Source organism: Dromaius novaehollandiae, chromosome 2, assembly GCF_036370855.1.
Source record: "Dromaius novaehollandiae isolate bDroNov1 chromosome 2, bDroNov1.hap1, whole genome shotgun sequence".
NCBI classification, from domain to species: domain Eukaryota; kingdom Metazoa; phylum Chordata; class Aves; order Casuariiformes; family Dromaiidae; genus Dromaius; species Dromaius novaehollandiae.
The window spans coordinates 152,753,173-152,777,996 of NC_088099.1; the positions used below are offsets into that span (position 1 = coordinate 152,753,173).

General features: G+C 35.1%; 1 protein-coding gene across 1 annotated transcript in view; it reads right to left on the reverse strand.

Annotated features, from left to right (window-relative positions):
* Nucleotides 1–24,824, reverse strand: part of CSMD3 (CUB and Sushi multiple domains 3) — a 693,764-nt gene that overhangs the window by 399,993 nt on the left and 268,947 nt on the right. Inside the window, exons 8-10 of the mRNA XM_026101199.2 lie at nt 19,673–19,750; nt 14,558–14,645; nt 417–541 (exon numbers count right to left, since the gene is read on the reverse strand). Coding sequence (XP_025956984.2) covers nt 417–541; nt 14,558–14,645; nt 19,673–19,750 — 291 coding nt within the window. The remainder of the gene's footprint in view (nt 1–416; nt 542–14,557; nt 14,646–19,672; nt 19,751–24,824) is intronic.

Here is a 24,824-nt window from a genome sequence, read left to right on the forward strand (position 1 = left end):
GCTCAGGGTTGAAAACAGATATCGAGTTAGTTCCCCAGTCCTCATCAATCCTAGCTACAAGTCTTTCTCATTTCTTAACAAATATGAAATGAAGACATTACTGATTGTATAGTGAAACACTGCACTTCTGAAATCTGTCCTTTATCAAATGGTAATCAAATGGGGAAGCCTTAATATTTACCACGAGATAGATTTTCATAAAGTTTTCATGTGAATTCCCCATTAAATTATAGTATACTGAAATAAATCTTATTAAAGAAAACAGTTTATGGTAGTGCCGCTCTTATTAAGAAAGTGAGGACATACAGGCTAAAACTTCATGTATTTACAAAACATTAATTTAATAGGATTAGCTATTAAACAGTAGGCAGATATGAAACAAACAAATCACTAAAAGTATAAAAATTCTTCTTTACCTTTACACACAGGTCTATGATCACTCCATGCAGCAAAAACTTCAGCTATCCTCTGACAGGTGATACTTTTTGAACCTTGTAGCACATAATCTTCATCACAGGAAAACTGTACTGTTGCTCCCAAGCTAAAATCACACAATGAAATGGAAAAAAAAAAAAAAAAGCATTTTTTTTACAAATAGTTATCCATCAATTTTTCCATCCTTTTAGGTATCACAGTTTTGACAAACAATATGAACTTGTATCCCAGTAAATACAATTTTTTGTTTCTAGCAGAAAAAGGTCACAAGCTATGTACTGAGCTGATAGTGCAGGGTCTCGGGACCTATGTGGGCTTGCCTTGGCCAGAGCTGGTTTAACTTGTTTTAACAGTTGTCTGGTGGTAAAATGACTATTTTCTGACAAGTCTGAGTCTAACCTCTGACTACCACATATGGTAAAGGTCTGACAAACCTGCATAATGACCGCATTACAAACAACAGGATGCTTATTTATGTTAATTGAGGCTAGGAACCAATGAGAAAGAGATTGTGATAGAAAATCACATATAAGAAGAGCCACAGGTGGACCACAAGACTGAAGAAATCCCTACCATGAACATTATACTGTTCCCAGTGAAGAGCTCAGGATACAAACAACTTGCTGTAGATGTCCCTCACCCCTTTTTCCTCTTGAGGAAGACTGGTGCTCTTGACCATAGGACCCAGAGGGACATTGGAAGGGGGAGCACAACATCAGAAAAAAGGTGCAGATATTAACAATGTTTCTTGTAAAACAATTTTGGGGGTATTATTAATGAGGCTTTTCTGTACTAATTTGGACTAAGAATATTAGTATTACTGTAACTGGACTAGCATTACCTGTCTGGACTAGAACATTAAGATTTTAATTAGGCCACCAGTAAATTCTTGGCTCCATATATTTGATGAATTTCCTCTTGCCAATAACAGGATTTTGAGTGTAATAACTATTAGACAATGGAAGTTCCACAATGAATATGAACATTTGCTTCTTTAACAGACACACATTTCTCAAATTAACGGAGGAAAATAAAAGGATTCTAAAAACATCTTTCTAGGTATTTGGCTGTGATTATTTATGAAGTGATAAGGCTGGCTTCAAAAGATTGTGTACTTTTCCATATGGAGCTGACATTTGGTGTTGCAGATCTGGCACAGAAAAAACAGGAAAAGGCCCAGAAAAGCTTGTTTTGTTTGGTTGGTTTGTTTTTTGAGGGAAGGGTTGTTTATTGCTTGTATTTGTTATTAGTGAAATAATTTTTCTGGTCCCTAAGTATCACTGTTGCTTTAAGTCTGGATTACAGTTGAAAATAGTCAATATATCTGGCATGTCTCTGAGATCAGTATCTTCTGCTCCATAATCTCTTTTTCTTTTCTTTTTTAAGGCTTGTCCATCAAAGTTGTAAAGAAAGTTTAAAAACTATGACTCTGTATAACCTATAGTATCATTAAGAGAGCACTCCTTTGCTTTATGAGGTGCTAAATGACCATTACTATGTATTTGAACCAAAGAGTAGTGTTATTTTTTCATCCAGTTTATCATGTACGACTAATGAAGAAGAATCATATATCTGTAGATTTTAGTATATTACGTCCTGCTTGTGCCAAAAATGAATGGCATTTGGAAAATACCACTCTTTTCTCTTCCAACCAAGGAGACGGTATTCTGGAAACTCTGAGAAGAGTCAAATAAAATAACAAGTAATATTCTGATAATCTTCTATATAGTGATAGTGCATTTTGCAGTGAAGGATGTTTTCTAAGTGGAATTTGGAGGACCTTCATCACTTTTATTGCCCCTATAGTGGGTTTGGTATTCAAAGCTTTGTGGTTTGGTATTAAAAATATGAGATGAAATTTGACAGAAACATTATTTACCAAATTCCATGCTAACTGTGTTAAAAAAAAAAAAAACACTTATATAAGCAAAGCTAACATTGTACTTTAAGAGATACAGCAGAACACAATATTCTGAAAAGGCTTACAATAGGAAGAGCAAAAATTCCCTTAAATGCTTTTCCTTCATTATTTTTAGATGACCTAATATTAACTAATATTTCCTTTGTATGTAATATTTGAAAAACACAAATTACCTAATTAATCATTAATTATATAAATAATTCCTAGTCTAGGCACAGCTAATGCTACAGTTGTCTTCCAGTGTTTTGCAATAGGGCACAAAGACCCTAAACACAGCTATACCGGTGTTCTGTGAAAACAAAGCAAAAAAGTAAACCTTTTCTACAGAAAGTAGGAAGAGCTGATATAAAACTAAACAGTATGGTGCAGTAAACTATTTTTACAATTTTTGTCACTGCATTTTTACCATCATTTCCCAGTGATTTTTGTAAATATATATATAAACATATATATATGTATATGAGGCTCTTTAACATCAATTTAGAATTCTGAATACCTCAAAACTGTATAATATCTGATCCTCTGTATTAATTCTGCTATATGTGAACAGAAAAAGCTTGATTATTTAGATTATAATCTCTGCAGAAAAGGAATTATGTTTTTATATTGCTACAGTAACTTGAAAAATCTTTCCTCCTAATTTGGTCATTTGGAAATTAGCATATTATAAATATCAAATAGTAGTATGGCATTTCATTTTAACTCACATATATTGAAATATCAGATCACAGACCCACTGATTTCAAAGGAGATGTCCCTAAACTTGCATTGAGTCAGAACCTGAAATAATGTTCACACTATGGCTTTCCAATTCTTTCTTATTCTAGTCAAAATGAGAGATGCTTTTTGTTTCAAAAAGCATTTCTTGTATAAAATATTAGCTACCAGATCTTAGCATCAGACCTTATTTAAATTTTTGGTGTAATTCATACCTTCTCCAATGCCACCTTAAATGTGGCATTAGACTCTGGCACATTGTGCACGTAGTTCTCTGGGTATTCCAAGGTTCAACATGGAATTGCTCCCAAAGATATCATATGTTCTAGCCTATGTTGTAGCAGCTTTCCTGTGTGACCTTATAAATCACAGAATTGTCCGACTCTCCTCAAGTGCATGCCACAGATCACTATCACATTTTGCAGGCTCTGCTACCTATTTTTAAAAACTGAAGGGGGATGTTTTGTAAATCTCTGTAAGCAAAGCTTCCATATCGGTATAGTCCTTCATTTACCTAAATAAATAACTTAGGTTAAAAAGATTTATTCATTTAAATAAATTATTTCTTTTACATCTCTGAAACTGTCACTTGTGCAAAGAGGTTGGGAGAGGTTTGAGGATATTGCTCTGTTGATTTGACTGTTATCTTTAAATCTAGGTTTGATACCACAAGGTATAGAACTCCTGCTGGCTAAAACATGCTAAAATACATTTATCTCTGTAGAGTTTGGCTTATAAAGAATGAGCCTGTTTTCTTATTCCCTTACACATGGGCATTTTATTGCTGTAGTAGTAATTTCTGTTTCGGTTCAAATGACGAAGACAAACGAAGCAATTATGAAGACTGAAAACACATTCCAGAGATCAACTTTTGTTAGCTAATGTATTCAAATATATCCATCATGGAAATAGTTACTGAAGAAGATTGATACTAAAAGGAAGAAGAATTAAATTTAAGTGAGTTAGAATAGTTTTCTTGCTATTGTTTGAAATTGTATTTCTTACTATGTTTGAAAAAGGAGTGATGTCTCAAACAACAGAGCAGATGAAGTTCGGGGAGCATCTGAGCTTTACATAGGCACACAGTAATAAGAAAGACATGAATGATGGTATACTGTCCTAAGGACACATCTCAGAAAAGGAGGATTTGATAGGAAGAGGATAGCGGTTTTATGAACTACCCCAAAAAAGTTCCTACTAAATATGACTGTAAAAACATATTGGACTTATACACCCCATTAGATTGGAAAAATTACAAAACTTGTAATGTATGCACCACATGCAGAGAGATCTACTAAGGGCAGTTAGATGGGCAAATGATAAAACACCAGCTGGGGAAAAAATTGGAAAAGTCAAAGATCGCTTCCTACAGTAGATCAACTTTAAAAGATAAAGATATCAAAAATTAAACAAACACTTTCTGTCTGAAAGGTCCCCCCCCTCCCCGAAAAAAAGAAATCTATGAGAAAATCCTGCAGGAAATCTAGGCTCCCTGTATAATCCTTCAGGCCTGGCAGAAGTGTGAGAACAGCAGCTAGAAGGCCAGCGCACTGACTAGCCTGAGCTCCTCCAGAAAATGGCTCTCCCAGGAACTTAGAAGCCTAGGCAAGATTCACATGTATGAATGTTTTCCTGGCACTGTCTACCTATACACTCTTTCAAATCTGTCTAGTAGAAGAGATGGGTTTTGTTGATAGTTGTTTCTGTTGCTGAGATTTTTTTCTCCAATATTGTTCATCCAGAACATGGACAAATTCAGTTCAAGTCCCATCTTTTTTTTAGGAAAAGTCTGATAATCGAGTTTGAGAACACAGGAGGGAAGAGTGTTACTTCCCTCCCATTGTACTAGATGATGTAAATATGTGAAGTTTCAAAGTGGACATGGGGATTACATAATAAAATATGGCCAGGAAGTAATTATTAGCTCTAAGACAAAATCAAATGGACAGGCTTACATCTACACTCTTTAGACCTAACTCTCTCTAGAGCACTTGGTCGTGGGTCTCACCTGGGTCTGGTTTGGTGCCCTTGTGACTCTAAAGACATAGCAACAATTTCTGTGATTTTTTTTTTCTTCAGTTAAATCTAAAATAATTTGAGCACTGTCTAATGGCAGCTACCGTATGTCCAGAGGTATTGCATGTGAACATGTCAGATATCTGATCAGAGCCTGCTGGAATAGTTTTAGAGAACTGCAAAGTGTGGAAAAAGCTAAAATCAGCTCATGCAAGCTGTTTTTTGGGGACCTCTTACTTCAGAGAAAGCTGGCTGACTAGTCCAAAATGGACTCTGGGAGCAAACGGACTCTAGCAGCAAACAAACAAATGAATTGTAGGGACAATTAAGGGCAGCTTCATTCCCTGACTTACATTTGATCCAAACTGCTTACTCAATAAACCCCTTAAAAGAGTGTGTAGACTATCTGTTTTGCAAATCTCAAGAGGACTGAAGCATCTATAGGACAGTAGCAAAATCTTTAACAGGTTTTAAAAGAAGAAAATCTTTATCTGGCAAATAGGTCCTGTCTGTGGATGCATCTAAAGATCTCAGAGGATTAAATGTAATTAGAAGAAGAGATTCAGAGAAGTATGAACACACTTCAATGATCCTGGGTCAGATTGGGTTCATCTAAGCCAGAATGTCAACACTGAGAGTGATCAGAAGTGGATGCTTAGAGGAAAGCATTAGAATAGAGCAAGCATATATAAGTTCACCTTCTGATCACTCTCATATTCCAAACATTTATGGCTAAGGAACTTTCTGAACTGAAGCTATTTAGTAACCCTCTCTATATTTCTTTTCTGTTTTTTGGTTCTAAACCAGGCAGGAATCATTGGGTAAACTTGATGGGCTAACGACCGGTCAAAGCTAAGACTAGTACGGCCCACTATGGATAAGAAGAAGAGATTTTACGGCTATGTTAGTCACAAAAGGAAGTTCATGTACAATGTGAGTCCATTAATAGATGGGTGAGGCAACCCAGTGATGGATAGTTGCATGCTGAATCCAACATGGACAAGGCAGAAGTGCTCAATGCCTTTTCTGCATCACCCTCCACAGCACACCTCCGTAGGTACTGGCATGATTTGGGAAGAAGAGGGACAGCCAACAATGGGGAGCAACAGTTAAGAGCAGATGGATGTATTCAAATCCATGGAGCCGGATGGGTTTCACCAAAGGCTCTTGAAAAAGCTGGCTGATGCTACGCAAGGCTGGTATCTTTGAAATATGGCAATGAGGGGAAGCTCCTGCTGACCACAAAGAAGGCAAACAATACATCAATCTTTAAGAAATTCAAGGAGGAGAACCTAGAAAACTCATTTTAATCCCTGGAAAGAACATTTTCTCTAGGAAAAGACAAGCCGGAAATTTGGAGCAGTTAACAAAGACAAACTCGGCTACATTAGGAAAAGCTGTAGCAACAGATTAAGGGGAGTAACCCAGCAATAACTCATCTGGTAAGGCTCCACCTGCAACATAGAGTCTAGTTTTTGGTCTCCCACTTGAATAGGGATAGTGATAAAAGCACAAGAAGGTTCAGAGGAGCTTACCAAAATAGTGAGAGCTTAGAGCACATGACCTGCCTGAGAGGTTGAAAGAGTTAACCTAAATTCATCTGGCAAAGAGGAGGCTAAGGGACTGTTCAATAGCAGAGCCTGACTACTTCAAGGGCAGTTACGAAGATGATGAGGCCAAACTTTTCTTAATGTGGCAGACAATATAACAAGGGTCAATGTAGGAGATTCAGGTTTAGAAGAATCCATTAGGAGAAATTTCTTCCCAGGAGGCAGGGCAAAGCTGGAACAGTTTACCCAGACAGCTGTGAAATCTCCATTCTTGGGAGTTTTCAAGACTTGGCTAAACAAAGCCAAAGCTGATCTGATCTAGTGTTGGCATTAGTCCTGCTTTTGGCAGGAGGCTGGAGTAGCTGACCTCTTGAGGTCCTTTCCAACCAAATTTTTTATGACACTCAGCCCATTCAATTTATTTCGACACTATAAAAAGATTTTGCACCTACAACACACTGTGATAAAGATGTCCATAGCTTAAAAAAATGCATGCCTTACCTATCTCAAGGCAACTTTATCTGCAAATTTACACCTGTAGCACAGCTGTAAATAGATCTACAGGACAAAGTATGATTGTCACTAAATTTGCATTTTTCAAGAAAAATTATGGATATATTTGTCTTCAGAAAAAGCCATGAGTAAATATTAAACAATAATGATATACAAATTTGAGAAAACACTTTTATCTCATATCTATTTTTTAAAGTCTCCATTATCTACCCAAAATTTGGGACTCCTCATTAGAAATCACAAACTGAATGCAATAAGAAGGTTGATGATGGAAATCAATGAAGCTACAGAAGCTACAAGGGATGAGAGAGAGCAGATTTAAAATTTTCAAATTTATATGAAGTTCCCTTTGCATGTTATTATTTTAACAGTTGGCCTATACATGTATACTAACACATTTCTACATTTTTATTTCCATTATTTTATAGCTTCTTAAATCATTATTGAACATGAATCAATTATGTAAGGAATCAAAAATTCAAGTTCTGTTCAAACACAGTATTATTACTACAGAATAGCAGATATACAAGCAAAAGTCAGCATTATAGATGCAAAAATATAGCAAAAGTAATATGTGACACCTGACAAATCAACTACAAATTCTGAACTGTACACACTACCAACTGTTAAAAAAAAAGAAAATAGCTGGCTGTTATTTCAGCTGTTACTTCTAAGACTAAGTTCTGACCAGTTGGCACAATGAATAATGTGCACCAACCCAGCACTTCCAGAAAGCATACAAATGTACTATACAGGCTATGGTAGTTCATGGACAACAGTGTAAATATATGAGAAATATTACCAGTAACAAAAATTCAATTATATTTTAGCTATGGCTTCAATAGAATTTCTGGAATTATGCTAGTAGGTATATGCAAGAGCTATTAACTCAGTGTGTGTCTCAAGCACAGTTTTTTCTTATTCTCCAAGTTCCCTACTGCAAATCTCATATCTTTCAGGAAAGCCTGAAAACATAGAGTGTACTGTATTCTATGGTCTTGATTTTGTGTGGAACAGACAAGACCTTCTCTCTGTAAATACTCCCAAAATTGTCAAAAGTATTTATGGATTATGAAATATATTTGTTTCTAGGTGCCTCACACAGAAAATCTCCCAAGCATTACAAAGTATCAGGAATCACAATCTTCAAAAATAAAACTTGGGAGAATTTATGAAATGAACACCAGATTAATGATATTAAAATGCTAATTTTCTGGCATTTCCAAAAACACCATTTCATTTTAAAGTGTGTGGTGGGCTGTTTTTCATTATCCATCTAGCCCTGCTTAAATGCTGAAAAACCTTTCTGTGAATACATTATAATTAGGGACAGGCCCTCTTGAATGCAAATGACACTTAAGATGTCTTGAGTGCATGTGGATGTGTGCAAGAGTTATCTTAATCGTAATTTGAATAGAAAGTGGACTCTCCTACATTCTGGACAGTGACAGCTACTAATGTAAATGTCTGAAACATTTGAGCTAAAGAAGCCTGCAGTACTACTCTTCAGCTGCAGTCCTTGGCCCAGTCTCAGCATTTTACTGTAGCTCTAGAGAAACCTCTGTCAGCTCATATTGCTAGAGAAAAGCTTGTGCCAAACACCACTTTCTCTCATGTTTCAGTTATATCTTGCATAACTTCTTTACATCAGATACTGAGATTTAATTTTTAGTTTGTTGTAATGGTGGGCCATGAAATCTTCACCCAGATGAAATCCTTGCAAATATTCAAAAAAGATCAAATAGAAAGCATTGTTTTGGGTCCAGTCGAACTTTTTTACTTGTATGAACTTTTTACGTGTATGAACACATAAAATGAATATAGCGATCACTGTATTTCTTGCTACATTAATAGATACATATATTAATTATATCAACATAATAATCATAGAATGGTAGAATAAATAAACTAATAATTAAATTGATGTTACTATTGACATGTTCTATATGAGAATATTGTATTTAATGTTGTACTAGGTTCATAATTAAAGCATATAATGCAAAACACTTATGGCTATGGACAACTTCAGCAGAGGCAGTTGATGGACATTCCTTTTTCCAGCAGGAAATTACCCTGAAGCTTCAAAAGAACAATTTTAGCTAAATATAAACAAATATTAAACAATGATGTAACCTCTTTTTAAGAGATCAGTACCTCGTTGATCCGAATATGAGAAACTGAAGTTCGAGTTGCTGCTCTGATTCTAAGAAGGGGATTTCAACACATATCTCCTTGAAAGAGGGAAAATAGATTCTTGACCAGTGAGTCTTCTGCATTTCAGATCAGAGCAACTGCAACATGCAGTACCAATTTTTACACTGATTTACTTGGAAAATATCTGAATTTGTACACTGCATCACTACTGTATTTTTCTAAAACCAGTAGAAAAGTCCTGTATGCTTACAGAAAAAAAAAAAAATCTTCTAGATCTGACCTTTCTGTCAAATTAACCCTATTCTGTACACATGTGCAACTGAACAGGTCTGATAAGAGTATACCATTTCTTGCCTTAGAAAAAAAAGTAGCAGAAATAGCTAAATATTATTTGTTCTCAATAAATACACCTCTGAAAGCCTACCCCTATCAAAGAATAAATTTAATATGATACCTTTTAATACTAGTGTAAATGAATGATTAGTATTGCAGCACACTTACTACATCCTCCTCCTGCAGGAAAGGCAGCCAAGGCTATATGTAAGTTTTCAAGGCTATTCACAATAACAAAATTTCCTCAGCCTAACATCTCCCTTCACATCACTGATATCTATTTGTGTGAAAACTTTTAGCCTACAGACAGAAACTAACCCAGTCTATTTATGCTGCAATAAGAGAGTTGAACTAAGCCACAGAATTTGTCCCAAGTTAGGAACAGTTACTATAGAGCAGCTGAGTCAGTATTTGGAACTCCAAGACCTTAGGATTCCAAGATGAAACATCAGAATATCTAAATCTTTTAAACTTCTGGTCAATAAAAATTTATTGTCCCTTAGCATGTGCTGAACAAATTGAATGGAAGAGTAAATTTTAGCTGCAGAAGAAATAAGGTCTTCCAACACTCTGGAGACCTTTGGTAATTCTGCTTAAACCGTTATGCAGATGTCATCTTTTCCCGCAAAACTTGTACTGCCAGAGGCTACACTAACTGCTTGAAAGAGGAACCAACTGACTGCTGACAAAGGAAATGTACTGTCCCTCCACACATCAGCCTCACATCTCAAGCTGCAAATGGTGTGAAGTTTGTTCAGCTTTAGGGAAGTTTGGCTTGAATTTTCAGGGTCTAGAAAATCACATTGCGTATCTGCAGAGAAGGGTATGTGATTCAGAGAAGCCTTACAGAAAATTGTGAAACTGCTAGACAATCAATGTGGTTACATTTCAAAGTTAATCTTGCAAAGGAAAGAATTATATCTTAATTTGTAATATTTAACGAAAGCAAAAATTAGCATTAGGTATACTGTCACTCAAATCATTGGCATAATAATTCAGTGTTTAAAATGCTAGTCTAAGACACAGGAGACTAGCTTTACCTCTGCTTCAAAAGTCCTCCATGAATCCTAGGTAAATCATTTAGTGCTAACTTTTAAGAAAAATACAGATGCCCAAGAAATACAGAGTAGCACCTAGCAGAATTTAACCAAAAATGTGTAGAAGCTAAGTCATCTTGAAATCTGAGTAGAAAGATCTGTTTGTTTGCTTGGTATCTGGGTAATGCACCACAGACCATCAGGCAGCCTGGAACAAGGTTGTACGCAAGCTGTAATAATAACCAAGTATCTTTTTCAGTGCAGGAAACGCTGGCAGCTATTAGTAACTCTCCTTGGCTTTATTTCAACCTTTAAAAGCCTGTTATGCTCAAACAGGCATCTAGCATCTGAAAAAAAGCTTTTTAAGCTTCAAAATATAACCAGGGGAATTTTCACTTTAGAAAAGAATATCCAAAAGGGTAAGTATGGAGTGTCAGGTCCCGAAAGATGCCATAAAAATGTGCAGTTTGTCTTAGGGCTTTCATAGCAGATTTCCCACATCTGTGTAAGAACCATATAAGAACATGTGAACATGCTGAGAGAGCAGGTAAGAGTTTATAATCTGAAGAGGGATGAAGCTGCATCACAATGTTTCCTGACCCATTCTTTCACACTTGTAGAAAGATAAAAGTGACAAGAGCATACTCTTCTCTAAAACAGTTTAAATTGCACTTAAATTATATTTTGATTGATCTTAATAAAGCTAGGTCTAATCACTTCCTCAAAATACTAAATTTTAAAATTATAAAGTACTGTAATTGGGATTTACACTTCTTCTTCAGAGACAACAATGAAAAAATATAAAAGGCCATCTCAGAGTAAAGCCATTTCCTTCATTATACAGAAAGTAACTTCAAGACTTCAAGAAGGGGGGAAAGGTCAGCTATTTTTCCCTCTGTTGCCAATAAGAAAATCTGGAAAAGATTTTTTGTATTTTTATGCTTTTAACCAAATAAAAGAATTTTTTTCAATGTATTATCTATTTATTTAAAAGAATTAATAGTGTTCATCCTCTGGAAGCCTATGAAGCAACTGAACAACCATTATGATAATAACAAGGATTGAAAAAAGGTTAATTTGAAATGGACTTTTATGCAATTTGTTGATTTTTTTTGCTTTTGTTCCTTGTAAGACCTCTATTTAATTTATCCAGTGTTCAGCTTGAGATACATGACATTAGTACTTTTAAGATTCAGCAGTCCTGCTCTTAGAAGTGGGAATCTCAATGTTCACATTCATGAGACCTCTAACAAGCCCTCCACAGAAAAACATTTTATCTATTCCTGACATGTGTATGATGAATACAGCCAAAGGAGTAATTGAGCCTTTCTCCAAGGCTGGTCAATATGTGTGTGCCTGTGTATGTCCTCCTGCTCTTTACAGGTTAAGTGGTTTTGCACTACAAAAAGAAGCTTCCGCAAAACAGTGGAAAGACTTAGTCTCTTAAAAGGAAGCCAGTGCAGCAGAAGATGGTCCTTTTGAGTTGTTTCTGAAAGCTACATTCAGAATAGACCTGGCTATTAAGGAGATGTTGTACTAGATGGGATTTGTTCAGAGAGGATTATCCAGAACAGACTGTTACCTTTGAAGAAACTAAACCATGTAAATTCAAATTTCTGGATGAAATGAATTAGTTCCAGGGCGACTGCTTAGAATATATTTGAGCTGACAGTGAAGCCAGTGAGAAACTTGTGCTTTCAGAAAATATTGCTGTTTGGCAATCTAATCTGGTACCAAATCAGCAAGCATCAAGTCTGCCGTTAAACGCAATAGGATTTTATGCTGTTCATAGAATCTGTTCTCTTAGTAGAACCAGTTAAGTATTATCTTAATTCTTTTTTCATTCTTCTTAATTTGATAAAAGGTTGGTCTCCTATTAATGTCTCAAAGTGATCAAAATGAGGATCAACAGAAAAAATGTAAGCTCAGTTTGGTCTGAACTTATATTTTTTAGTGGAATGGGAAAAAATCCTTCCTCATCATCTTTCAAGATCCCATCTTCAATTGCTGTCCCCCAGAAACAAAACCCATGAGGCCAACAGTGTCATCATGTATCTGTTACCTCTTCTGTTTACTTCATTTTGAACAAAAGCTTATTTACTTTTTTCCTTCAACAAAAAATGTTATGAAACAGAATATTTTCATTTCATTTTCACTTTTTTCACTTCCAGTAGCTATTGTATGTGTAAACTAAGCTCTTTGGCTTATATGCAGTTGAAATGTCTTAAGTATTTAATCTTTTCCATTATGATGGGATTAGATCTATCCTTATGTTATATGCATAAACATTAAGTAGCACATTCAGCAGTGTTGATAGAAAAGCTGATCTTCCCTCACAGATAATGTGGAGATTAAAAAAAAAAAAAAAACACCAAGTTTACTTAGCCAGTGAAAAATGTTTTAAAAAACAGCTACAAAGAAAATATTTTGATTTTGAAAGCTTGCATGTTATTGTTTGGTAATCTGAATGCCTTCTCCTTTCATTTTCTCACAAATTCCTTTGAAAACGTATGGAATTTTTGACAATCACATCACCACAGTGTATAGCAAGAAATTAAGTTAAATAATCTCCAAACAAACAGTTTCAACTAAAGAGAAAAGAGAGGGCATGATGATCATCACCTGTCCTTTGAGGTAGTGTCCTTTACAAAAGTCTAACTAGCTGCCTATTGCAGGTAGGCCTTTCAACTGTAACTTGTAAAAACTAGAAAAGGACTTCCAGATCCCCTGTCAAAAGCTCTGCCTACCAAGCCAGCCATACTCCCGAGTTTAAAATACGAAACATTGACCTGTGTAATTATTCTAAAAATCATGACAGTTAAGCAACTAGTTAAGTTCATTGATTTTCATTTCTCTGAAAACTCAAGAAACTATATTTGTCACGTTTATGTCAGAAATTACATTCCACATAAAATGGGTTGTAAAGCTTTCTCTGATTCTCTTTTTCTTTTCTCAAAAGTAGAGGAAAAGAGCGACTATAATAACTAACTGACTGATGGCTAGCACGGTTATTTTAGACGCCATTTTCAAGCCTATGTTCTGCCTGATTACAAGGAGAAAAGAAAAAACAAAACAGAAAGTGTCAACAAGTTTTATGTAAAAGAATAAAGTAATACTATTTTGTAAAATATCTGCCCTTTTCTCAGAACGTTATGCTAACATTTATTATCTTCAAATGTTAGGAAGTCTGCTGTGTTATATGGAAAATATACCTTCAGCAAAATTGGATGTAATAAAAGCAATTAATCCATGAAAACAAGACTAGATGTAATAAAACCAATTAATCTAAAAATGACAAATCTCCTTCCTACTTATTTCTTCCTTTTTTCTTTCCTCAATTGGCTGTCTTGAAGTGATTTGTAAACATGATGATAAAGTCAGATTATAGCAGGTGACATAAAGCTAGTGCTGAGTTCAGGATGTATTCTTTTAATACAAAATTTGTCCAAAATTTGTTTATGAATCAAATATATAGTATTATGTATTCTTCCTTCTTTTTGTGTTGCATCCTATTCTGCATATTTTTCTTTTTAATATCCCCTCGTGTCTTTCACAAAACTCTTGAGTTCCATGTGCACGCTCATTATTTGTATATACAACACAGCATTTACATGAGAAAATGGTTTTAAATTACCTTCAATTAAATTTATCCCAGAGTATCACATGCATATGTTCTTGTCCAAGCAAATAAGATTTTTTATCTTCTTTGCATGCTCCACTATGTAATTGCAGAGAGAATTCCATTTCAGTTTTCACTGTGAAGTTCAGTTACGCAAGAGTAGCTCAACAACAGCAATAGATTTTCAACATATACATTTTCCAAGTGATTTTCAGTAAATTAATATTACAAAAATAATATAATGATAGGGTTTGTGTTTTACCTAAAATCTGAGCCTATCCGTTTTCCATTTTCTGGTTCTCCAGGATCTGGACACAAATTGGATGCCTGTTTAATACCTCCCTCATTTACTGCAAAAAAACAAAGCAAAACAAAAAACAAAATAATACTCTTTTTAGGAAATACAGATTTAAACAATTAACAAATATGAAAATGTACATTATCTCCACTTTTGGTCATTTAAACCAGGTTTTCTATAGAATATCATCATCCATATAATCTCTAGTTTCAATACTTCTTCAATTCTTCTCTCTATAATAAGTAAAGCATGTTTTATGCTTTTAACAAATAATACTAATTTTTATAAGTTATATTAATCAACTGTTTTGTTTGCTTGTAATATTATCAAACCCATATGAAAACGTTATTGCTATTCCTTTACAAACATTCACATTTAAAGGAGTGTTCACCAAGGTAAAGGGCTGTAAGATTTTACTCTGAACATAATCTAATAAATGTCATCTCCACTAAGAGCTGACCTTTTGTCCTTGAATTATAATAAAACTTGAATGGATAGGCTCATGCTGAGAGAACTGTCCTTAATCAACACTGAAAAAGCAGATATCCTCAAAATATAGTGATCTGAGGGCAAGCTCAAATGCCTGTTTGATACATTGATCTTAAAATAAACTAAAATGGATCTTCAGAGAGAAACTTCTTGTGTTTACCTGTATCCCATATGAAAGTCCATTATTAGCATTCAAACCAGTATAGTTTTCCAGAAATTTGTATGTAGTAATCTAGCCCTCAGCATTTAACTCTCATTTGGGGTTTTTTTTAATGCATTATGTACCTTCTGATAATTATTACATTTTGCAAAATGTTATATTCCAAAAATAATTTGCAGTCCAACGTAATTCTATTTACTTTGCATTTAATTCTTGAAGTTCACTGAATAAGGAGGTGGCAGTCCCGAAAGAAAACACTAGCAAAGGAGAATGGTCTCCTGTTACTAGATAAATTCATGATCCAATATAAGAATATTTTGCAAAAAATACAAGGTTTTACAAGTTTCTAGTTTCAAGAGTTTTTTTTCTTGTTTTCACAGCACAAGACATGAAACCAAGAGATTTATGCTAACCAGAAAAAGATTTTTCACCGTATCTTCATTTCTGAGGCTCTAGACCAATGGATTTGCAGTGATAGATTTCAGAGTAATGCAAGTCTCCTTTTAAGAAAGAGCCTGCATAAAATTAAGCTAACCACACTACTTTGTTAAATGGACTTCTCCGAATAAAAAATGTAGTATCTAACTACACTCCTAAGTGGTGTGTGTGAAACTTCAGCAGTTCATGAAGGTTATAATTGCTAAAGTAGAATTTGGGGACTTTCTCTTCCTTGAAATTTGTCGCCTTATATGCACAGCAATGGAAGAATTGGTTCAGCATCTCTGAGGAAAGCAAAGGCTAAGAGAAAATTTTGCAGAGGATTAAAGGGGAAATGTATCAAGTTATCACTCTTCTCTACTCAAAAACCTATCAAGCTCAGCAACTGTCAACTGGGACCACCGTATTTCTTCTCCTCTGCCTTGGAAGAGCTGTACCAAGCTGTCTGTAAGAGCAAATAAAGGTAACCGATATTCATCTACATCAAATGCTCAGGGCATTCGGGCCAAGGAAGGACGTCCCTCAGGGTACATCCATAGTGCCTGGTTTACTTCTTTTCCTCCCCCTGGACTTGTTAAGTGTGATGAAAGCCTAGCATCTACAGCAAACCAAGTTCCTGCTAGTGCCAGGAAGCATACATATCTGACAGTTAAAACCCCATAAACTGCAGTAAGCCAGGCAATCTAGGAGGAGCTTGTTAGACGAGTGCTTCAAAGGAACTCTGCCCTGGCACGCCGGGGGGATCCGCGGGGGCTGCGGGAACTTGGGAGCAGGTGGGCAGCCAGGGCACGGGGGCAGCCCTCACGCCTGGGGACGCGCCATTAGCATTCGGCAGCGGATCGTGGTTTCCCATCGCGCATGAAGGGCAAGAGGGAAAGGCATTGGACTTGTGAACATGTGGGGGAACGATGCATCCCCAGCTGTGTGACTGTCAGCTAACTTTCCTGACATTTAACGGTATGCTACAACTATAGCTAGAAACTTCTACTCGTGATGCCTGAAAACAATATGAAGTAATAGGTTAAAAAAAAAAAAAAAAGTGACTTTTGGGGGCTGTACCATATACCTATGCACACAGAAACATTACTTTACTATAAAAAAAAACAAAAATAGAGTCTAAATGGGACTATTTCTATTTATTGCACTTCCTGTTTTAACATTTCAAAAGATCATTTTACACCACATTTCCTCCCCCCCATGTAAAAAAGAATACTGTACTGGATTTCACAGCATGAGATCTATTAGATTCTATCATTTCTGCCATGAACGGATGTTTGAGAAACTGTCCTGTTTTCTGACATCTTCAGTATAATGTTCCATTCTTACAAATTACTCCATGAAATGGATTTTTAAAGGATAACATGGATTTATTAATATTCATAAAGAAAATTCTAGTATCAGTAAAATAATTGCAGTGACACAATTAAAATAACATAGTCAACAATTAAAATTCAGAGCAAGAAGAGTTCTAGATAGAAGTTATTAAACTGATTCCTCCTCTCAGCTTTGATCCCAGATTGGTAATGTATTTATAAGAACAAGCTTAAATCCATTCTTATTTCGGTTCCTCGTTTACATGCTTAAGTGCTTTGCCAAACATGAATGTACAACTTCAATTCAGGATGCTGGTCTCGAAGCTACCATTTCAGACATAATGCTTGATTTTTCAGTCTGCTGAAATACAGCTCTCCTGTACTTCCCCAGACACCTGTCTATATATATATGTATATCTGTATATGTTTATCATTATCATTATGGCTTTACTATGTGCAAATACCTATGCACACGTGTCATGTTTTTGCTCTTACAAGGGTAAACCTGATAACCATAAGCATTTAGACTAGGCATGTGCATAAGTGCTTGCAGGATCAGGGGATATGTTTGTAAAGTTATTCGTAAGTTAGGAAAATTACATTAATATTGTATATTAGACACCTAGTACATTCAACAAAAATAAAATAGGAAAATATATACCCATGAGAATTGTTAGAAGATAGATAACAATTTTTAAAAGACTTTGATAATACAAGATGTAATTTAAAATAGATATTCACTTATCTTTACTTCCACTAACAACTGAGTGACAGTCATCTTTTTTTTGAAGGACCCTATTCTATCCTTGTTATGCAAGTACAGGTCCAACTGAGGTCACACTGGGAATTTTACCTAAACTGAACAACTAAATATGCATGCTTTTAATTAAATGCTGCCTCTTTAGTTTGACTAGCTATCAAACTGATCAGCTAACCAAGTGCTGGATTACAGGACAAAATCTAAGTTATCTTTTTACGACAAGATTATGACTGAATAAAGGTACAAATCGACAAAGCTTTCACCTCTGCTTATTCTTGACTCATACAGGTGATCTACTCTGCATCAGAAATAAACCAAGATACCAAAACTTTCAGCTTTACATAGAATATCACAAAATATTAACTGATATAAAGATTTCTTATTGAAAATACTGATAGATGAATTTCTTTATCATTTATCATAACAATCACATCTAGATATTGTGCCTGGCACATCACTGTAAATATTATACAATCCCTATTAATGTTTATATAACGGAATAATTAATGACTTGTGCAGTACATATTTTTATAAAGAAAAAATCTATTTCGTCAGTCGTTCTACTACTGTCCTCTTTTGTGACTATACAATAGCAGGCAGAGAGTCAGGCAGAGACCTCAATGCTGTTTATGTAACAAACACTATGGGACTTATCTTACTATATTTCTTGTTGCATAACCACCCTACTTTCCAGTCACCCACTGACATAAAAACAACACTTTTTTTAAAATGTCTAGATACATAGTTTTCAAATGCAACAGAACCGTCTTTCAGAACTATTTGGATGCTGAAGTTTACAGAAAAGTTGAATGTGGCAATATGCTGCATTATAAAAAGATGAATGGAAGTTGGGTTTACTTCATTTTTCTTACTTATTAAAAGCCCTGCCATTTTGTCTAAAAAATCATGACATACATATTGACAGTTTAAAATCTAAAACCAAAAAATACACTGAAATGTATTTTCTTCAGGAAAGCCACTGCCATGCTAAATCCAGGAAACTGAATCCATCACAGATGCTTTAAAGAAAAAAATTATTGTAAATCTGTCCAGCCTAAGAAGCCTCATAAGTATACATATTTGTTAAGTCTTCTTCTCTCCTGTGAATAACAATGAAATGTAGTATGAGCAGACACATGCTACACATTTAGTCCATCTTTATTTTAACCAATTACTTTTAAATATTTAAAATGTGGTTCTAGTCCAAAACCTAACTCTGCAAAAATGGCATCTTCGTTTGCAAAAGATACCCTCTTTACTGCATTTAGAGCCATACCTGTTTAATTTATGTATGTTAGAAAGTTGTCTGACTCCTCCTTATAAATTAATCAGGATGCCATCCTCTAAGATGCTGAGTACTTTCAGTTTCTATTTTCTATAATTAAAATAGAAGGCACTAAGCATATTCAAGACATCTAAACCTACATCTTAATCAGTTCAAAATGTCAAAAATAATGAAGAAAAAGAGTCTGCAGGAAGTGGCATTATGGGTGTTGCTTGAACAAAAACATGTAGTTGTACATTTGTATCAGGGAATGGGCTTTGGCTTACATAGCCTTTTGCTGCTGGGAAAAATTTTCCATTAAAATGGCACACCCTCACTTTACACCTAAGATTTCAGCTGACACATGGGAGGCTCAATATTGATTTCTTTGTAAATGCTATAAATTTAACCAGAAATTACTGACAGAATAACCATGGCATGCTACAATGCCAGATTTATAGGAAGCCAGCTTTCAGAGTAGAACCATATTTTAAAATTCACCATGCAGATTGAAGAAATAGATTTAAAAATAGAAAAAAGATTTCAGTTATACTATTTGAAATACATAAACAATTTTGAAAACACACAAACAACACAGACAGCACAAACTTCACTCTTGCACTAGAAAAAAGTAACAAAAAAGGAGTACACTCACAGATAGAAAACTTGTTGCTGTTGTCTTTCCCTGGAAACAATTTAAATCCTCTAGATTTAAAATCTATGGCCTTTTTCACTAGTTAAAAAAAAAACAAACAAAAACATGTATCAGGCAATACAGTCTAAAATATTTCATTTCATTTGACAAATTTTATCATGGAAGTATATACACACTAGAGTATTGGCTATCTAATAAGCTTATATTGTGTACCTAATGTGGAAAAGAAAGTGAAAAAATATTTTACAAAAAGCAAGTATTTAGACCAGTTTGTGTACCTGACATAGGAAAGACATAAGGTTTGTAATTTATTTTTGTCTCCTGTATCTGAAACAAGAATGATGGCAAAAAGTGTTTGTTTCCATGCACCATACACAGTTGTGTAAAACATTGTCACACGATTATAGAACATGGAAAATGAAATGATAGAAATGCTTTTTTTTAAAAACAGTTAATTCTTTTTTTTATATTAGGAAACACTAACGCTTACCCACACACAGCCCCCCCAAAAATCCAGAATGCTATCATATCTGCTAAGTGAAAAGTGAGCAAACTTTAAAAAAATGATATTATGAAATCCTTGAAAAACATTTTTTCTGTCTTATTCAACTATTTTTCTCCACTTCTAGAGCTTTTAAAGGAAAAAAGTATCATCCACAACACATTAGTGAAAGTACGCTAAAATCCAAAATATATCCTCAGATCTGTAGTCAGTAGATGCTCAAGCAAGAACGGGTGCATATTCCTGCTCTGCATATATTCTGTAAAGGTTTAACCAGAAGTAGAAATACCAATATATTGTTTATGAACATATTTTGCCTGTTACTTCAGTAGTGAAAATTAATATTAAAAATCAATATTGCACTTGGGAAAAAGACAAAATGGAGGAAAGAGCTAAAAATTACACTGCTATAATTCACAAAAATAAAAAACTCTTGAAGTTGACTGCAATATTGACTGCTAATCCTATAAAAGTAATGCATTGGAATATTTTTTCAAGATCTGAAGCCATTCAAACTACCTCCATGGTCCAAAAGTGTCCCCATGAACTGTTTTCCAAATCTATTTTAGGTGTGTCCTTAGCTCTAGTATGGAATAATCATTTTTATTCAGGAAATACGCAGATTTTATTATCTGTGTTTACATCTTTTGCAGATAGAAAGCAGAAATCTTTTCTTCATGGAGAAAATATTACATATTAAATAAAGCATAGTAGGCTAATGTAGTGTTTTAACTAAAAAGATTTGGGTACAAAATGTAAATTACATTCTGTTGTTCTGCTGTTGGTTATGCAACCGGTCCCCTTCCTTGCTTGAAAATCTTTATTTGCAAAGTACGACATGGAAGGTACCTGTCTCCCACCTCACCATGAGCCCCATAGCTGAATTGTGTCTGTAAAAGCCCTTATTTTGGGCTGCCTGGCATTGCAATAAATGCAGCTAATTCAGGGGAAGCATGTATCCTTAATATATTTTTGAAACAAAGCAACTGAATATAAAGAGAGTAAAATTAAACATATCAAAAGGTAAGAGGAATAAAGGAAAAACAGCAAGCATAAGAAACTGGTTTTCTTTCAGTCATTAGACTAAGTGTATGCTGTCCCCCATATGCTCTGTCCGTCAACAGTGAACCCTATATAAAAATGGATCTTCTAAACAAAATCGCAAATTAAAATATAGGTTAATTTTAGGTACCTTACACTCAAATGACTTTCACAGCTAGATTTATTTACAAGCTACACGGAAGAGGCTGGACACTGGCTACAAGGCCACAAGGCAATACCTCTGGCGAAAAGGGAGCTTCAAGGAGCGAGGCGTGAGCGAAGCCGCACGTACCACGCGCACACAGCAGCAGCAGCAGCAGCACACAAGTCCTGCTGTTTCTAGCGCTCCTCAAGCACCTCAAGAGTGCATCCACACTTTATGTAGCTAAGAAAAGGAGTCCACAAGATTTAATGGGAAAGTTCAAAGAGCTGTGAAAGTCTCTTGCCGAACACAGTATTTAAAAGACTCAGGGATTTTTGTAATGCTTTGCATTACTTTGCTGAGGCTGTTTAATACTACTAAGAAAGTAAGTAATACAGGATTTCTGAGGGATCTTTCCACTAGCAGAGATGAAACTTCCTTTTAACTGGGTTTTGAGTGCTGATTAACTGAACAGTAAGGTATGAATATACTGTGAAGGAGTAGTTATACAAGTGCATTTGATCCAAACACACACAGGCACTAAACTATATGTCAGGCTGCATATGCATGCACGTACATTAAAAACAAAAACAAAACAAAAACTGTAAACGAGGCATGATTTTGTAGATACCAATGTGGGAACCATGAGGAAAACGGTGACTGTTCAGAAACAGCCTTACCATACAGGTGACAAGATGTCACTTTGCAGGAGGCTCAGAGGACAGATCCATGCCAGCGAACACTGCAGTTAAACACGTCAAAGCTCATTCACAAAATGACACTTTAAGAGTTCAGTTATCTGGCCCGTTTTAGATACCTAATTTCTCATGAGATGAATTTAAACCTCTGTATGCTTATTTCTCTCCAGACAGGCATTTCAGATGTGTTAATGTTACAGACATGTAAATATGGTCAGACTAATCTGTTTTAGTATTGCAGAAGAGCCAAGAGCCAGGGAAATAGGTAAGTCTAAACCAACAGGGTGCCCTGGGAGCGGAGACTGCAGCGGAAAGGACCAGGTAGTGATAGCAAAGTATGTTGCCTTCAGTGACTGTAAGTCATCATTGCTCTGGACAGTAATATTGCATAAATGAAATCAGTCAGGAAACCCAAGCTGCCATCATGCCCTGTCCTGCAGAGCGCTTCTGAATCAACTCCAAACCTCAACCTGGAAGTTAGAGTAAGGAAAACAAACTGATCAGAGACCAAATTTAATCATTTACTTAAATACTAGAATGAATCTGCAGTACCTCACTTCACACCGTTAATTATATAATTGGAAACACTGTAAAAATCTATTTTAAAGAAAATCAAAATTTATAAAAAGTTATTTGAGGTAACCAACTGTACATTGCTGTAATACAAGAAAATAGCAATACAAGGTTTTAAAATTGTCCTTAACACTACTTTAAAGATCTGTGTGTTGTGGGTTTTTTTTATTAATTTGCAGATTTGGGAGTTAATAGTTTTGTTTCACTTGATTTTTTTATTTTGTTTGGGGAGCAATGCACCTCCCTTCTGTGTACATCTCCAACAGTCAATAATCTATTTTTGATCAGGTGGCCTGGTGAAGGGTAAACAGTACGGCCATACCTGTGCAATACCAGATTCACAGATTACATCAGAAAATTTTGAAAACCTGAAAACTATTGAGGCATCCACCTCGAAGCCTATGTTCGTCACTGCTCGTACTTTTCTATTGTCAAATGGTTTTACTACAGAGTTGAAGATGACAGTCTAGGTGACTTTTTTTACAAAGTTACCAGACCCAGTGTATGTGCATTCGTGAACATGAACTTGACATATAACTCTATGTCAACAATGAATTTTTTAAGCTTCTGAGAAAGTCCTGTTTTATTTATTTTTAGTAAACTCTATGAGAATCAGATCAGGAATTGTGAGCTATTTACTGTTTCCTAATACAGGTTAAGTGAAATGGCAAATGAGAATCAGGATTTAGAAAGTTGTGAAATAAATTAATATTTTTTAACTTTCCATTTAAGTATAGATGATTTAAGTTCCAAATATCAAAATGGCAATTTGTATTTAAACACTGGCTTGAATATGAAGTTAAATAGACAGAATTAATTCTGAGTACTTGTTGTGATACCAAATGCAATGCTACTGCTTGACTCTCTATTTTTTCAGGGTTTTTTTCATTTCACAATAAGCACCTACAATTAGTTTCAGCCTGTCCTGAAGTAATTTCTTCCTTAATTTTTGTATTTGGTCAGAAGATGTATTTACTACTTTTTGGTGTACTTTAACTATTTAACATTTATTATGCTTTATGAACATACTTGCTTAGTTTCTAGTACCATGGGGACTAGACACAACTTTAAATCTTTGTTTTAGAAGTTTTCATTGAAGTTCAGTTGCCTGAAAAGCTTTCACATTCAGAATTTTGATTTTATCTATTTTGAAATAAAGTAATAGAGTGTCTTTTTTCTTATTTTATTGGACATAATCAAGGCCACTGAAGGAATCAGTACCAGCATCTATAGCTGAAAAATCAGTCATCTTATTTCCCAGTCTACTAGTCTATTCTTCTACAGACACACTTTTAAGATTTGTGTCCAACTTATTACTTCCACGGTAGATATATTTTAAAACATATCTGAAAGGGTCAGCACATTACAAAGGTACCCAGTTCTTTTGAAAGTTTCTAAGACCATTTAACTGAAGACATATTTGGAAAGAACAGCTTAATACCAATAGCCTATACACTTGTCATTTAGATTTTTGAAGAATACATATTCAGAAAATTCTGCTACCAGAAGCACAGTACAAATGTCAGAGACTTAGCCAGCATTACTGTTACTATCCTCTGCTCTGCTTACAATGTCAGTAAGTTCTACATTGGTTGTATTGCTGAGATCAGCTAGGGCCAATATGGAGAATAAGAGGCGATTTTTACAAATAACAAGGGATTTTAACCTAACAAAACATAACTTCAGATTAGTTCAGTCATTCCTTTAGTGATGTAAACTGAGAATAATGACAAACTCCAGGTTTAAAAACAAATCAATTTTCTTCAAATTGTCCAAATATTGAACAGTTCTTAACTGCTGATTCCCTGCCATGAAGATGCTTAAGACTGACCCTAGTGCTCTGAAATTTCTCTTTGATGGAGACATTGTCTCCATATATCAACAGCTTTTGAAATTCCCTCTGCTTAGTTCAAAAAAAAATCAAACCAAGCAATCAGTCTGATCACCCACAGAAGTGCACATACTGTCAAACAAAAAATAACTTCTACGATGTATTCACAGTGGATTACAGGGAGCAGAAGGTGTTTTTTCTTTGTTTTTCTGCCTCAGGTACACACACAGTAAGCAGTTTCAGAGAGGCCAGAGCAGCCACAGAAGTGCTAGGTGGCAGGAAGGAGAGAAGCATGGAAGCCTGAACTCTCCTTCACCTTATCAACACTACAGCTCTACCCACCTTCTTCAGAGGTTTCCTGACTT